Raw genomic sequence first — 17,521 nt, forward strand, 5'->3', positions numbered from 1 at the left:
AACGTATGGCAGATTTTATATTTTCCATTTTATTTTTTCTAATATGTTAAATGGAGTAAATTATGACACTAAAAAAAACAGAATATGTCATATTTAGGTTTGTTCTCTTTAGAGGATGTGTTGACTTATTTTCACCTTGAAAATCAACAAAACGCAGTGTTCACTTTTACATATGACTGTACATCTGCCTGGTCAACTCTCATTCTTTTGGTTTATTTTTGCATTTCTGTTTCTGCATCATACAAAATGTGAATTAGGCACATTTTTCATGTCATTTCTCAACTTTAAATGATTAAATTGTTCATTACAAATCTGCTTATACAGCATCTAAAATGCTATCCACTATGTAAATTCCATTCTTTGCACCTGCCATGCTAATTGTTAGCAAATTACCAGCAAACACAAAACAATTACTTGTGCATTTTATTTTTCCAAAGAAACTAATTAGCTGCCATTGTTGCTGCTCCTAGCATACGAACCTCAGGAGACAAACAGGATATTCTTAACAGCAAGAATAGTGACAAGAACTTACTGTGTTCAACACCATATCTCAATATGGCACATTGGCTCTGAATATCAGGAGACTCAGGGGGATTGCAGTCATTTAGGCCCAATCATATGGGACTGTACAATTCAGAATTCAGACTGAATCAGTTAAACAGATAAATCTTTTAATTATTTTAATCATTTCAATATTTATTCCAGAATGAGCTGAAATACACCAGTCTAAACATGTCTGGGTGTTCTACATATAAGGCCTAAAGGAAATGTTACTGAGAGGCTTCTCTTCACTAACTGAGGAATACATTTCCTATCCACATAAAAACCTTTCCCACATAAAAATCAGTGAAAATTTTCATTTCTACATTTTTTCCTAAACAAGTTCAATAAGCACATGTCCAAAATTTGCTTCTGTGGTTTGGCACTGGATCACCAAGACTAGGAAGCTTATACCGCACCAATTAGCGCTGTAATGTCATTACTTGCTTATGTGGTTTCTTACACTGTATGACATTGTTATCTAACAGTGGCCTAGTATCAGCCATCTTAAAGCCTGACTTTTGTCTGTTCTTATAGAGAACAATATATCATCCATAAAGTGTCAGGAACCACATAATCAAGCAATCGCCACAAAACTCAATGGCAAGTCTCTGCTAGATACAGTGTCCTGCAAAAGTATTTATCCTTAAAAAGTATATATCTCCTTAAAAGTCATCAGATTCATCTGAATTACAATGACACTTAAACAGATTGTTCCAGCCAGTATTTTTATTGCAAACCAACATGCACTTTTAATAAAATAAAACAACTTTTTTTAATAATGTAAGAGATGGGAAAAGATGTTTCCTGTTTTTAGAGCACTCAGGAGTTACTGATACTAATGTGCCTGCTGTTTGTATTTGTGTAGCTTCAGCTTACAGGGTTCACCCACGTTTGTGCACAGGCAGTGTCTGGAGATGGTTTCTAACACACACATACAAGAAGCTGATTTAATTGTATTCATGTAACATATTTAATTGTATCACTGATCTGATAAAAAAAGTAAAACAGATTTCTGGTAGAATTCCTCTTCAGCAATTTTTCAGCATAAGTGTATTATAGGCCTTTTGCCACTAGGGGGCAGGCAGTTTTGATTTTTTAATCTGTTCACCTCCTACCAGAATAAAAATCATTATTTAAAGAGAGGATGCACTTAAAGACCTCAAACTTACGCTAGAAACAAACTTTAATTTGCTTTTTAAACATTTGTGGCCCACATACATTTTATAAATTCATCAAAAATATACATATATTTTCATAAATTCATCAGTATTTAATAGTACATATTCCACCCACACTTTTCACATATACACTCACTGGTCAAATAATTAGGTATCGTTGTTCTGACTGTAGCTTGCTTGTTTCTCTGAATACTTTTTAGAGATATTAGCTATTGATACTTTATTGATTTCCTTTGGGATCAATGAAGTATCTATCTATCTATCTATCTATCTATCTATCTATCTATCTATCTATCTTGTCTCTACCTTTACTTCTAAAGTAGACCAACAAGGTAAGAGTGTCTAAACAAAAGAAAGAGCGTCTACAGTGTTTCAAACCTCCAGCAGCACTGCTGTGTTTGTTCCACTCATACAAGTGCAACACACTAAAACATCACTGCTCTGTGGTGGTCCTGTGGGGGTCCTGACTGTTGAACTACCAAATGCAACTATTAGGTAGATTAACCTAAAGAAATGAACAATATGTAGTTTCAAGGTGTATCTAATAAATTGGACAGTGTGTATTTTATACTCTTCATTGTGTTCTTGTGTTTCCACTTGTAAATAGAATGTGTTGAAGAAGGAGTTCATCTGTCATAACAGTCATCATAATTCACAGTCCAGGAGGTGTAATATGTAAAGCTGAGGCACTGAGTGGAAGCTTTATTTGTTTATAGCAGAGATAATAGTCCAGTTGTAAAAAGTGACAGAGAATCAAATGGTGAGGTGGTATAATGGAGTGATGATTCATACAATTGCTGCATGTTGCTGACCCCAGTGACAGACCTGTGAGAACTTTCTGTCCATCTTATGGCTGCAAAAGCCATCATTTTGTTCCATAGCATAAAGTTGAACACACTGAAGATGTTCTATCTAGCTCCCTCAAGAGCCCAGCAGGACTGTTCAGGACTGTCTACAGTAAAGGTTATAAAATCTGTGAGAGAAATAGAACAAATATGGCAGCATAGTTCTTAAAATAGGTTCTAAATAAAGGAAAGAAACTGCTAATTGGAGAATGTTTTTTGTCTCTGTTTTATTCTTTAGCTGCTGGTAAGCACAGAGCTGAGTTTAAACTCCCTTTGCCTGCTGTTAACATTGGCTGGCCATTATTTGTTTTTGTGAAGTGTTCTTCCTAAGACACTCCTGCCCTTTACAAAAGTACTGGACACCTGCTCATCCCACGTCTCTCTGAAAACGAGGGCATTAATAGGGAATTTGTTCCATCTTTGCTGCTCTAACAACCTCTACTCTTCTTGGAAGACTTCACACTAGATGTTGGAACATTGCTGTGAGGATTTGATTGCATTACGCCACAAGAGCATTAGTGAGGTCAGATACTGATGTCAGACAAAAGCCACTCCAAGTCATCTCAAATGTATTGGATGGAGCTCTATCTCTTTAGCAGACGCAGTTCCGCTGCTGCACAGCCCAATGCTGTGGAGCTTTATACCCCTCTACACTGCAAATGATGGTGCTTCAAGTGTTCTTTAGACAATGGTTGTGAACCATGAACACACAAAGAACCTTTTGTATGATTTAAGGGTTCTTTGCATCATGAAAGGATTCTTCAGATTGATGGAAAATGTGTTGTGTATGGTTCTATATAGAACCTTTTTGAAAAGGTTACAGTGTCAAGCTTGTAACAACAGAAGAACCCTTTTTAGTTATGTATAGAACCATCTACAGCACACTCTCCATCAATCTGAAAAACCCTTTCACGATTTGAACCATTTATCATGCAAAAGCTTCTTTGAGTGTTCATGGTTTCATACAGAACCATTTTCTTTACTAAAGAATCTTTCATTTTTAAGTGTGTAGTCAACCTTGACCTTGAACTTCTTCTTCAACACCTTCTTACTTGAGTTAAGATTAACGCTACAGCACTAAAGTTACAACTCACGTTATTCACCTTGAATGAAAGAAAATCTTCTCCAGCAGTTTTTCATTGTTTGATCTGAGTAGGATAAGCATTGACTGTAAGGGAGTGATTACATACCATTTTGAGTGTCTGGCTAGTAAATAAACCAGAGGCTATGCTAAAAAGCTTATTACTCCACTGAACTTGGTGAGACCAAGACGGTATCTGAGTGTAGCTAACTGTAGTTCTTCACTGGCTACAGATTCCATTGCATGCAGAATTTCTGAGGAATAAGGTAATTATATGCTTCGCAGCACCATAATAATGCATGCTGTTATTACCTGCTGTCCTCCATCCATCTCCAGGGCTTGATAAAAGCATCTGGACCATGTTCCCCCAAACTCTTGATTATAAGTAGTGCTTTGGTTTGTTTTTTGTTCTGTTTTTTTTTCACTTGTGGAGTGTTATAAAAATATATATGTTGCTGTGGGATATTGTAGGAAAGCAAATACTCTCTACTGGATCCGTGGTTTGAGCTTTCATGAGACTCATAACAATATCTGAAAACCACCTAGTCTTGCATAGCATTCAAACAGAGTAGAATATAAGTGCTTGTAGGGAAACAAAACTCATGATACGAAACCTCCAAGCATGGCCAGCTCTATGTCCACCAGTTTTAGGTCAGGCAGATGCAGTCAAGTGATCAACTAGAATTAAATCACTTCTTGTGTGAGAAATGTCTTGATTGATGCATGAAAAGCATGAGAACCTATAAAGCAGAGAAGAAGAAGAGAACAATCAAAAAATAAGATGGAGGTCCAGATACGCAGATAGACAACAACACAAGGAAAACAACAGACAAGATGGAAGAAGGAGAAAGAAACAAAAGCAAGAGAGCTGTGCAGACATGGCATTTCAGCAGTTGTGCTGGGCAGAGCCAAGGTGTGAACTGCACTGCTGATGTCCATTTGTGTAACCTCCGGCCTCTAAAGCGAGCAATCTGGAGCCTCGTCTGATCATGTCGGCTGACACGAAAGTGTGAAGGCATGGGGATGAGGCAAGCTAGCGGTGTTTTTTCTGCTTGTGGAGCCCCAGGGTTCACAAAGAGACACTTGTCTGGCTGGCTCCTGCTTGTTTGCATGCTGATTTGCAGATTTCAGAGATTTCTTTTTTTCTTTGATTTATGGTGAGGTGAAATAAACATTCTGGAGTTAAACAGTCTGCGTGAACAAGACTTACAGACACTAATATGCATACCTTTTGAGGCTTTCCTAGCTTGGAGAAAGTGAGGCATATCAAAATGATGAAAGGACGTGCCGAAATGGGACCTGTGGGCTGATGCCAATATCTGATCATTTTCATGTTCAAATATGCAGACGCTGAGGCTGGTATATTTATATACATTCTACATTTACATTTTTAGCACAGTAGCCAATGTTCTGTTCTTCTGGAACAATAAATATGTCAACTAATATCAATTTAAAATATACAACCTACAATACAACCTAAACATCGTCCAATGGTGGTATTTTTTTAAAACAATTATCTGCAGATACAGATGTGATTCTGAAACTTTCGAAACAGTAATATAAAACCAATCAAATGAATGTAATAATACCATTAATTAGTACACTCTCAGAAAAAAAGGTATAAAACTATTACTGGGGCAGAACCCTTAAGGGTACATCTCAGTACCTTTAGCCAGGGAACATAATCCATTGAAATTACATTTTTAAGTTGTATTGACTCCACACACCCCATCTTGTCTCCAGGCTTTTTATTTTACTGTTCTGTTTTAAAACAATAACTTATGAAAAAGTTCCAAAATATACTTTTTACCTGGAAAAAATCTTATTTAAGGTACACAGTTGGACCTTAAAACCTCTGTTGTACCTTTGAGGGTACATTTACATTGTTTGTACCTTGATGAACAAAAATGTACCTGCACAGAACCTTTATTTGTAACAGTGTATGACTGAGTCAGGACTGAAACCTGGATAAAGCACATCTTAATCAAACCTAAGACAAGGAGTGTGCTAGACCGAATCAAGACCAAAACCAAGCAATGAGCCAGTTCAGAAGTAAAAAAGTAAACAAATAAATAAATAAACATTCATGTTAGGCTCATTATACATTACACATTCTTGAGAACAATTTACAAGTCCTCGTTCCCCCAAGACTGACACAAGACCTAATAAAAATACCTGCTTTTATTGAGGATCAGGTGTAAACTAAGCCCATCCATCAGTAATTATTATCTTCATGGACTCAAACAGGGTGAGAGAGGACACATAAGTAGGGGTAGAATGTGGGGAGACGGTGTAATGCAGGAGAAAGACAGAGAGGGAGAAAGAGAGAGTTTGAAAGAGGGAAAACAGATGGGGAAATAGAATTTTGGTATGTGTGTATGTGTGTGCCTTAGAGAAAGGGAGCCTCTTATACTGTCTCAGCAGGCGCTTGGCCTGAGCTTCGGCCTAGTCTCGTCTGCCCAGCGGGGGCCTTTCCTGAACCAGCTGCCCAGGGGAGGGGCACCTGCCCCAGCCACAAACACTGGACCAGGGGTGGGGGGGTGTGGACCAGAAGCAGAGGGGAGCAGACAGGGGACGATGGAAAGACACTCAGGAAAAGGACATGTTTTCATTTTATGAAACACACAGGTAGCACAAAATTACAGCTGGAAAAAGAAAATATATTTCCCTTTACATCCTGCTATAGTCTGTGGTCTGCAGTTCACTCCTACGTCTCCTACAAAATGGATGATTTCAGTACAAATACATTCACGGTGGTTATTGTTGGAGAGTTAAACGGTACCAACTCTTTGTGACTACCAACATAAACTGACAGCTTATGGATTTGTCGACCTCCCTCTGGGCAATATTTTCCACTGTTTGGGCTCAGTGGGTAAATACATGCGTTTGAAGTTTATCACACTCAATCCTTCAGACTAGCTCATAGAGAAGAGAGAGAGAGAGAGAGAGAGAAAGAGAGAGAGAGAGAGAGAGAGAGAGAGAGACCACAAAAGACTATGACAAGGCCCCATTCTTGTTGTAGCATTGTGAAACTCCTGGACTAAGCCCTTCAGTTCACATTTTATCACTGAAGATGATCATAAATTTGTCATAGAAGACTTTTTTGTCCTATTTAGGAGAAGTGTTGTTGGCCTACTGGATGATTTGCAGTGGCAGCACTGGAGAAGCTGATGCAGACACAAGCTAGCCATAGTTGCTACATGAAGTGAAATGATTAGGTGGCACATATTCATATATAGGCAATGACATAAAAACAGAATAGGATTATGAGCTGGAGGAAGGTGAGAGAGCACTTCGTTCCACAGAAATTCTCGGAGCTCCATGTGTTTGACGGGGAATCTGAGGCTTGCTTGCCAGTAGAGGACGCATGCTGGCCTCACGTGGATTAACCACACTGAGAGGGAGGTGGGAACAGTGGCTAGGACATCCTCACACATGCTCATTTCATCCAGGTAAATGGAAACATATGGCAGAGATGAAACGGAGTGGGGAAAAAGAAGAAAGACGTACAGCACTCTGTGCACCAGGTTCCAACGCACCATCCACTGAACTCTGCGCTAATAGCAGAAGCTACATTTAAACAGATCAAAGCTCTTGCACTTCACTCCACTGTACATGTTGGCTGCACAATTTATGTTTTTAATTATAGTAGATGATTTTGGCTTTTATAATACTATTATTGTTCAAATTGCGATATGCAAATAAGCTACATTTTGTTTATTGAATGAGCTGCACACATCCTGGCCAGATGTTCCAGATAAGCATTTCTAAGGGGTATTATTGCAAGGGTGGAAAAAACTTGAGTAACTGTTCTTTGTGATAGTACTGTATTGTACTATAGTATTATTTTGGAAAAGCTGCATTTTATTTGAGTATCATTAAAATTGAATACTTCACTCAATTAAATTTCGAAAGAAAAAAATGTTCTTTGCTTTTAACATTTTCTTTTAGACCTTCAAAGTATTCATTACAAATCGTAAAGGCCAGGAGATTTTTTCTCTTTTTTAACTTGCCAATCAGTTGAATTCTCATGCATCATGAAAATGAAACGGCACAGCCACAACTGTACTATTGGTCTTTGTGCTAGTGTGCTAGACCCGTATCACCCATTAGTCACCACATCACATTCCACCAAGCAAAGAAATCTTTCATTATTTCATATATGTCATGTGATCAAAGGGTCAAATAATTTTGGTCAAAAATAATGCATGAAACATTAAGGGTTCAATTAAAATACCCCAGGACAAATCGTAGTAGCAACATGAAACAGTAAAGTTTTTCAAATAGATGTTATTGATATCATATAGCCCTCCTGTGAATGATGATTGTTTTTTGAAAATCCCCTTTAATTATCCCACAATGATATGTAGGCCTATATCATCGCTGTCCAAAGAAAACCATGTATCTAAATTTTTGTCGATTTTTATTTTTCTACATCATTTCAACACACCAGCTGTCCTTCACGCTGTGTGAACATTTCATGATGCATGGGCCAATAGAAATGCTCAAAAATTACTTGGAATAAAATCGTTTTATATTGACTTACATTAAAGGCAAGAGTGTTTTTGCCTTCTCCTGTAAAGTTCCTGTTTTGGAGATACTTTCTTTGGACAGTGACGAAATATATATATATATATATATATATATATATATATATATATATATATATATATATATATATATAATATCTACGTATTAATGTAAAGTTTTGAAAGTAACTCATTAAAAAACCCCTTCTGTTATCCACACTGTCTAGCTTGTAGTTTTGAGATAAATTCTTAATACATTTTTTGAGCTGTTTGAGTACTCTTTAATCACTATGTCCTACATTTGTTCAGATGATGTGAACGTTGCTGGTACAGAGCTGTCACAATGTTGTCCCTTTATTCATTATAATCTGACTGTTGCTATAATAGAGGTGTCACAGCCTTTTCATCTATGTGATCTTTGTTTGTTTTACATTCTCTTCATATTTCCTGTTTTAGAAAACACTACCAATCCCCTGTGCTATTACCAAGTCAGTCTATTGTCCTTGTTGCCTTGACATAATCTTCCCCACAGACTTCAAAAACCCAACGGCTTGGACCCCCATGTAACACACATATGCACACACAAAGATTAAGACACACACACATATATATACCTTCACAGTCCTCACTCTGTCAAACAATATTTGCTCTTGTGTATCAGAATTCAGCAGGCAGCCTGACACAGTGCTGCCATTCTAACATGCACAGACAAGACACACACACACAGGAGCTCTCTCTCACACACACACACACACACACACACGCACACACACACCAATCACATACAAACATCTCAGGCAGAGCATGGACAAAAAGTAGTATAGTGCAGACATTTACATGTGATTACAGACAGCTGCATGGTGGTGGGTCACCGGTTCAACAAAAAGGGTTCTAAAGAGTTATAGTAAAGTTATAGTAAAGGTTCTATGAATTGTACCAATAGCACAATAAAGCCATATTGTAATATAGAACCATTTTTTAAATGTTTCTTAAAGAACTACATAAACTGTGTAAAACTTAGAGACCACCCTTCTCAGGAGATATTTCTGAGGACATTAGATAGAAGATAATCTAAGTCACAAGAAAATATGAAATATGAGTTTCCAAAACTGAAGTTAAAGAAATGTTTGAAAGATACTGAGAAAACAGCCATGCAAGACTGTAGACCACCAAACCTGTCACCTTCATGTTAACAGTACTGAAAACTCTCTTCTTTGAGAGAGAGAGGAGAAAATCAAGCTCCACTCTTGCTTCAGATCTGAAAAAAATCACAAGTGTGTCTGTCCATCCTTCCACTGTGAGAGAACAACTCAACACTATGAGTCTGAAAGGATGTGTAGCTGTCAAGAAGCTGTGAATGAGTAAATGAAACAGACAATAAAGAACATTTACAAATCAAAACAAAGGAACTGATGGTGTTCTCAGAATAATCGACTGTCCACTCAAGTCCAGACCTAAACATCACTGAATGTGTTTGGAATTAATTGGATTGTGAGAAACAGAAAATACAACAAACTTCTAAGGCTGAACTTTGGAGAAGTGGAAAAATATTACTGCAGATTTCTTTGAAAAACTGAAAGCAAGTCTCCGGAAAAGAAGGAAGCTGTAATAAAGACAAAGAGTGGAAACACCCACAGCTGAAAACATGTATTATATTCCATTGTTCCTAATGCTAAAAAAATGAATAATTTGTACTTAATAGCTGTTGTGACTGGAATTTAAATAAATGAAGGCCGGTCTCTGGCTTTTGCACAGTATAGTAAATACAAAAGGCTATCCATCATGGAGAAGAACTATTTAACCATGCAGAGAACCTTTTAAGTATTCAAATGTTTTTTTGAGGTGCCATGTTTGTGTACATAACAGTGGAGAGGCTTTGTTAAATCACCCTTGAAGAACTCCCTTTTTATCCAAAATGATTCAAATGCATCTTCCTGGAAATTCTGAAAAATAAAATGGAACAATCTGTACATCTCCCTTAAACTAGTCTTTTCATCTCATCATCCCATGTACCATATATTCTAAGATGGTGCAACTCAGTTAAGTTCCAGTAAACATGGCTAAATCCAGTTACTGCACTGTCACAGACTCACAATATGCAAAAGGTGAATTACTGACAGAGCATAGATTCAGCATAGGGTAAAATTGATGAATACATCAAATAAATGATAAATGAATGACGTTTTCTAACTAAAGCTTATTTCCTATTTTGTTTACATGCTGTCTCTTATTTGTCATGTTTTAAATATAATAACCGGTTCTGTGCAGTATCATTTTCTTTTTGCTTTTGTCAGAAAATATGAGTTAGAAAATCATCTTGCCCTTTACATTTGAGAACACAGGACCATGAATGATTCCACTGGTTTGGTATGTAAAGCGTATCTTTATTCATGACTATATATTATTATATGCCCCACAAATGCATGTATATAAATGCTATATCTCGTGCAAAGCAATGCATAAAAAAGCAGAACGAAACACAGTGCAGTTCACTGGGAAAAAAGAAATAACTGTTCAAAGTCTGAGGCTTTGAAGGGTCAAGGTTTTGGATACCAAGTACAAAAGTGCCTTATTGGTAGATGCCTCCAGCTCTCAAATACAGTTTAGCTTTCAGAATGTTTATATGTTTCAGAATGTTTCGAACATTTTCAAAAGAAATATTTTCAGTGAGGGCAAAGCCTTCAAAGATGATCAGTAGAACACGGTGGGCTGATTTTCACACTCACATATACCTTTTCATATGAATATATGCACAGATTGGAAGTGATTTAGCAATATAAATGTGCAGCTTTGAAATACTGTAGTAACAGTAAAGAAAAACACCTTTACAGCAATTGAAAAAAAAACTGGCAAATCAGAAAAAGTGAGCAGAACAATTTGGCCACACATATATAACATATATGAAAACAAAAAGAAGGGGCATGATTGTTTGCTCAACTATGATTTATCCTCTTCAAAGAGCACATTCCAATGGGAATTGTCCTTTAGCTTTAAGCCAAATTCAGATATATGGCGGTCCCCTTCATTTAGACTAATAAACCAATTTGGTTTCTAAACGGTTCACACCTGTAGTGAAAATCCCCCTTGAGCAACTTGTAAATCATGACAAAGCTTGCGTTGTTCCTTTAATGCTGCCTCTTTGGTGTCTCCTTAAACAGATGTTGTCTACACTTTAGTCCACCAATGTGTCACAATGAGTTGATGAATGTCCTAGGACAGGCCTTGTGATGAACAGCTGATTGCAAGCTAAGCTTAAAAACGAGTCTCAAACACACAGTATTGTGCAAATTCTTAAGCATCTAAGAAAATGACACAGGAAGCCATTTACCTAGTCCATGAGCATTCATTTGTTTAAAAACAGCTACATTAGAATAAATACAGATAAGCAATAATGTGATTTTATGTGTGTGAACGTGTTATTTCCAAATCTCTCTTTAAAGTAGTCCAGCATTTACATTTATCAGCCAATACCTGCTTCAGCTAATTAGTCCTTCATTAAATTAAAATAATGAGGGAAATTAAATCAGTAAATGAAAACAAAACAAAACAAAAAAACAAACAAAAAAAAACTTTTTTGCTGCATGTACGTATGCATGTATTTGTATTTATTCTAATGTTATGGGGTTTTTCTACCTGTAAAAGCACATATATTGCCAAAATAAATAGTTTTAAGCAATATTTGTAGCTGCCTAAGACTTTTGCACAATACGGTATATTTCCCTCTACTTCACTCTGTCAAAACCTTGGAGACTGCTAAACTCAGTCAACTGGGTTTTAATATATCTGCCTGCACTAATAAAGCTATGATTTGAACATTTTAACTGCCAATATAATGTATAATCTCACTAGTGAATAAAGTCCTCTGGAGTGCTGGCAGTGGTGGACAGAGCTGCAAAGAGTGCACTTATTCATAGAAAATGAAGAGTATTTTCATTGGTGACCAGAACTGCCTTTTTGGCAGAGTGGAGCGGCGGCGCTTGTTGTCTGCCTGCTGGTCCGTTGCCGCTTGCCTGTCAGTAGCGTGTAGAAAAATGGATTTACACATGAGTTCCCGTACGTTAGTCCGGTCAAGATACGGTTCACAGTAACTTGTGTGCCTACAGGTACCACACGTAGAACATCTGGTCGATACAGCGGTAGTAGTTGCCAGATCCAGAACGGGAGAAAACAGGCCCAGAAAGTGAGCACAATTCCCAAGATGAGCAACAGGACTTTGGGCCGTGGGGCACGGGGCGGATAGGCACTACTTCCTCCAGCCCAGGCAGGCTGTGTCTGAGAAACCCAGTAGAGCCTTCCTAGGGCTGCGTATAGACCCCCTATGGCCAGTCCTGGTCCTAGAATACTGGTGCAGAATAGCACACTGAGGTATGCTTTGGAACTTTGCTCATCCCATGCTGGAACACATAGCTTTCCCTCCTGGTTTTCCCCATCTTCCAGATGCAGGGTGATCATCATTGGCAGGGTAAGTGCCACAGCAAGGCCCCAGGCTAAAGCCACACGGAGCAAGCCAGAGGAAGGTGCTGAAGAAGCCGCCAGGGGATCGGCCACAGCCCGGTATCGGTCCAGACTCATTGCAGTCAGAGTGAAGATGCTAGCATGCATGGTGAGCAGGTCCAGGCTGAGCAGGAGCCGACAACCAAGCTCTCCGAATGCCCAGTCAGACACCAAGCTGGCATAGACGATGAAGGGTGCGGTGGAGAGGTAGAGCAGATCCGCCAAAGCCAGACTTAGAACCTGCAGGTGGAGGGAAGAGGAGGTGGAGGAGGAGGGAGAGGGACAGGAGGTGGGAGAGTGGGAAGGGGAAGAGACTCTGAGGCAAGCAGGAGTCAAACAGCAGGTAGGTGCTATTCGCCTCCTTCTTGGGCCCCTGCGGCGTTGAATCACAAGCCCCAGAGTGTAGAGGTTTCCGAGAATGCCCAGCAGGGAAAGGAGTGAAAGGAAAAAGCAAAAAAGAGCTGTGGAGGCTACACTTGGGGATGGAGAAAGTGAGGGAGAGGAGGAAGGTGTGGAAAGGTTAGGGAGGAAAGGAAAGGTATAAGATGGAGAAGGGGAGGAGGGAAGGGAGACAGAGCCAGAGTTTTCCATTTGGCTTAGACAGAAGAAGCTTCAGTGAGGAACTTGACTGCAGAACAGTTGATAACTGTTAGTGTGAAATGCTAAATGTTAATCACAGAGTTTGGGGTGACTGTTGGGAGAACAGGATTGTTAGAGGGTCAGAATTACAGAAGAGAAGCTGTTAGTACTCTACTTGGGCAAGTAAGATACAAGATGGAAAGGCAAAAATGGGGGGAAGAAAAGCAAATTAAAGATAAGAAATTAGCTAGATTAAGGGCACTTCATTTTAAAATCTATGAAGATCTACTTACAAAATACATATGGTAGTTTTCACATTTCAATAAGTACATTTACAACAGAAAGAGTATCATGTACACCAGAGCTGCCCACGTCCAGTCCTGCATTCTTAAAAATAAGGGTGCCAAAAAGGGTTATTGCAGGTGATGCCATACTAGAACCATTTTTAGCTTCTTGAAGAACTTTTGAACCTTGGATCATTTTTGTAAATGAGATGTGTGAGTGTGAAGAACCATTTAAAAATGTAAACGTAATGTAAAGGTTTGAGAAAAGAACCCTTAAGTTTAACCTTTACATTATGAGAAGGTTCTTTAAGACTTTTAATTGTTCTTCGCACAAATTAGCTTTGCCAACATGGTTCCTTTGGCAACAAAAAGTGTTTTTTTCTTCTATGGCATCACTCAAAGAATGCTTTGTGACACCTTTTCTTTAAAAAAGTGTGGTAATCTGCCATTCTGGAGATCTACACACCTGATTCAAGGACTGCTAGGTGAGCTGGAACTAAACTCTCCAGGATACCAGATGAATAGAACCAGACTTGGTAACCCCTGGTGATCTATTACCATCGAGTACCATTACATAATTGTATATATAAGACTTGTTTATTATATTATGGCCTTCAGACTACTCAAATTCATCATTCCTCTGGAGCTCTGGTGATGCTTTATGTTCTACTGGCATTAGTAGCAATTCAGTGACATCCATCTGTCCTGTCGGTGGGGGACTCGTGCATCACTCTCTTACTAAATTACTCAATAGTTTCTTCACACACTTGTGAAATGCTGGTAAACTAACTCAGTCTGTCTGAATTTATGGTGGTCAGTCTCACCTTTTTTCCATCACACCACTTGCCTTTTTCACTTTAGTAATCAATTAATCAATCTATTATCATATGTTAGGCTCAGATGTATGAAACTGTAATTTTTGTGACTAAAATCAATCACTGTAGGATCAGCAGTGTTTATAATTGGGTGTGTAACTCTCTAAATTAATATTGAGCCTTGCTATTAGACAAAGGCTTTTAATTTAGATGGGGAACCATCTTTAGCATTATGGATAAGCTGTAAATAGCCACTTTGTCACCGTTTATACCCTTACATTCCCATCAGGACCCCTGTGTGAGAGCTCTGTAACTCTATCTGGGAGAAGATCAAAGGCAAGTCTGGGGGCAAATTTACAAGTGGTGTTGGGGGGGTAGTATGTGGCACATGGTGGCCCTCCCTCCAGGCTAAAGAGCTCCTGAAGAACGGAGCGCAGACATGGGTTAATAATTTGCTAATTTGCTTCAGATCTGAAAGGTGCTTCTCACAGTGACAAAAAAATCTGCTTTTAAATGTGTCAAGTGTTTGAACATGAGTAAAACGTGTTGCATCAACACAGTCACTGTCTTTCTGTTTTCTTCTTTAGGCAAGAACTGTGTTGTAACACATTTTATTCATGTCAAAATGAACATTTCACTGTTAGAAATGTGAAAGATACTGTGCAGGTACATTTTTCATTCATCAAGCTACAAACAATGTAAATGTTCCCTCAAAGGTACAACAGTGGTTTTAAGGTCCAATTTTCTACCTTAAATAATTTTTTTCTCAGTGTAAAAGTATGTATTTGTACCTTTTCAAAATGTAATGTTTTAAAAAAGAACAATAAAATAAAAAGCCCGGAGACTAGACGGGGCATGTGGAGTCAATACAACTTACTATTAGTATAATGAAATTTCAACCGATTATTTTACAGTTATGTTCTCTGACTAAAGGTACTGAGATGTACCCTTGAGGGTACCACCCCAGTAACACGAGGGGTACAGCCCCAGTGACAGTTTCATACCTTTATTTCTGAGAGTGTAAAATAAAAAAAACAGTGTGAGACTTTCTATGCTTCTATTTCTATTCAACTTTCTATTCAAATGTTTAGTTTAGCACTGTTTTACTAAACACACAGAGTCGTTGCTTTATTGTATTTTAGTTATGTATTAGAAGAATCTAAACGAATAATAGACCAAATAAATACATTCTAAACTCTAACACCAAGCTAAATATCTTGTATTGAAGTATGCTAATACTGAGGCCTTTAGCTTAGAGATATAAAGCTGATAATATATATAAGCTGGCCAAGCAGCTATGCTGGTGGTAGCCTGTGTGCAATATTGAAATATAATAAAATAATAATACAGACACTTTTCTCTTGAGTTTTTAATGATTGCTCTTAAATAGATATTTTTCTATTTTCACGAAGAATCAATAGACAGAAAACATTTTTTGAACATTAGTAAAATCTCCAGTTTAAAAGCCCTGAGCACAAAAAGACGAATCTATTAGCTTTTTGCGTCAGAGACTGTAGAAATAACAGAGAACAGACGACAAAGCTTCGTAACAGCGAGGAGAAAAGATTCTGAAGTGAGTGAATGTCGTAATTCAGACTTTTTTTTAGTTAGTTCGCGACGTCAGTCAAAACTAATCAACAAAAGAGCGTCAATGCGGCTTACCGTTTATATTCAGCTGTCATGTTCCGGTCAGCGCGCACTGATCTGCACATACGATCTCCTCACATTTCAGTGCGAGGAAACTCTCAGTCCAGATCGCGGCTCCTCATTTCTCCATCGCGCGCGTGATGGAGGGATTCTTCTGTACTGTCTTGTAGTTAAGATGCTTTAATAAACCGATTCCTTCTGCAAACTTTCTGCTCACCTTGCCTCTCACCTCTCCTGCTCCTCTGCCTCATCTCATATGTTCGACTAGAGAAAGGAGGGACGGACGGGGCAAGGAGGGGGCGGAGAGGGGGGCGGGGGTTGGGGGGTTCAGGCTCACTCATCTCATCTAGGAGAAAAGAGGGAATCAGTTCACTGCTGCTCATCATTCTGAATTGTTTAGGCTCTGCATATAATGTACACAGCAAAATCACGTGGACTCTCAGGACATTGGCCTCTTTAAATGAAATGAAGGTTGTAGAAGAATACCTTCATTAAACACTGTAGAAGGTTAAAGGGCCCACATTCTCGTTTTTTCCATGTATTTGGTTGTTTGGTTGTAGGAGTGTGTATTTTATGCACTGAAAACATACATAATTCATTTTCACATGACCATTTTTCAGCCTCTCTTTATCCCTTGTTACTGTGCCTTTAAGACTGATATATGGAAATTACGTATGTTCTTATTGGCTGTCATGTACTGTGCCTTATTCAACAAGCATTCTACACTCAAACACTTCATATAACTTCAGTGTGGATAAAATGCTGTTGGCTGAATAGGTGCATATAGGTAAATATGCTAGTTTTTGTGACATCATAAAAACAATGAATTCAACAATGAGTAGGACATTTTTGCAGCGTAGTTCCCATATATGGATTGAAGAGTGAATGGTATATTGTGATACTTCAAAAATGTTTTCATGTTTACACATCAAACATCCATCCATCCATCATCTAAACCGCTTATCCTTCTGGGTCGCGGTGGGGTGCTGGAGCCTATCCCAGCTGTCATTGGGCGGAAGGCAGGATACACCCTGGACAGGTCGCCAGTCCATCGCAGTACACATCAAACACTTTTATTAAAATAAAATGAGGAAAATTTAAAGACTGTTCTTCGTTCATTACTGAAAGAGATAATTCAACCCTGTAATGTTAATTGAGCACTACAGGTGTTTGTTCAGCAGAGGGGATTTTGCTGCACAGGGTTATGATCTGTAGTCCTCAGATAGGCTGGTTACGAAATTCGTTCTTCTTTTAGGCAACCACTTAACATTTACTAGGTGTTTTAGTGAACACATAAACTTTCTAGTGCAATAACTTACCAGAGCCAAGTGAAACTATTTGAGTTGACCATCTTAAAACTGTTGCAAATGTCTGTTAACAAAGTTTATATACCTTATTAATTGGAATGATTTGAGTGTAGCGCAGAGGGAAGAGAATTATTAATACACATATAACTACATGTCTAGTTTAAAGCCTTAAATTGATACCATGTACAACTGTACAAATGACAATAATGAGGTGTTTTA

General features: G+C 38.3%; 1 protein-coding gene across 1 annotated transcript; it reads right to left on the reverse strand.

The window, feature by feature from the left end:
• Positions 1–12,106: 12,106 nt before the first annotated feature.
• On the reverse strand, positions 12,107–13,261 carry LOC118813543 (urotensin-2 receptor). Its single transcript, XM_036578934.1, has one exon. It carries the CDS (start codon positions 13,259–13,261, stop codon positions 12,107–12,109), a length of 1,155 nt encoding a protein of 384 aa, XP_036434827.1.
• Between the last annotated feature and the right edge of the window lie 4,260 nt (positions 13,262–17,521).

The sequence above is a fragment of the Colossoma macropomum genome, unplaced genomic scaffold (assembly GCF_904425465.1).
Source record: "Colossoma macropomum unplaced genomic scaffold, Colossoma_macropomum, whole genome shotgun sequence".
Taxonomy (NCBI): Eukaryota; Metazoa; Chordata; class Actinopteri; order Characiformes; family Serrasalmidae; genus Colossoma; species Colossoma macropomum.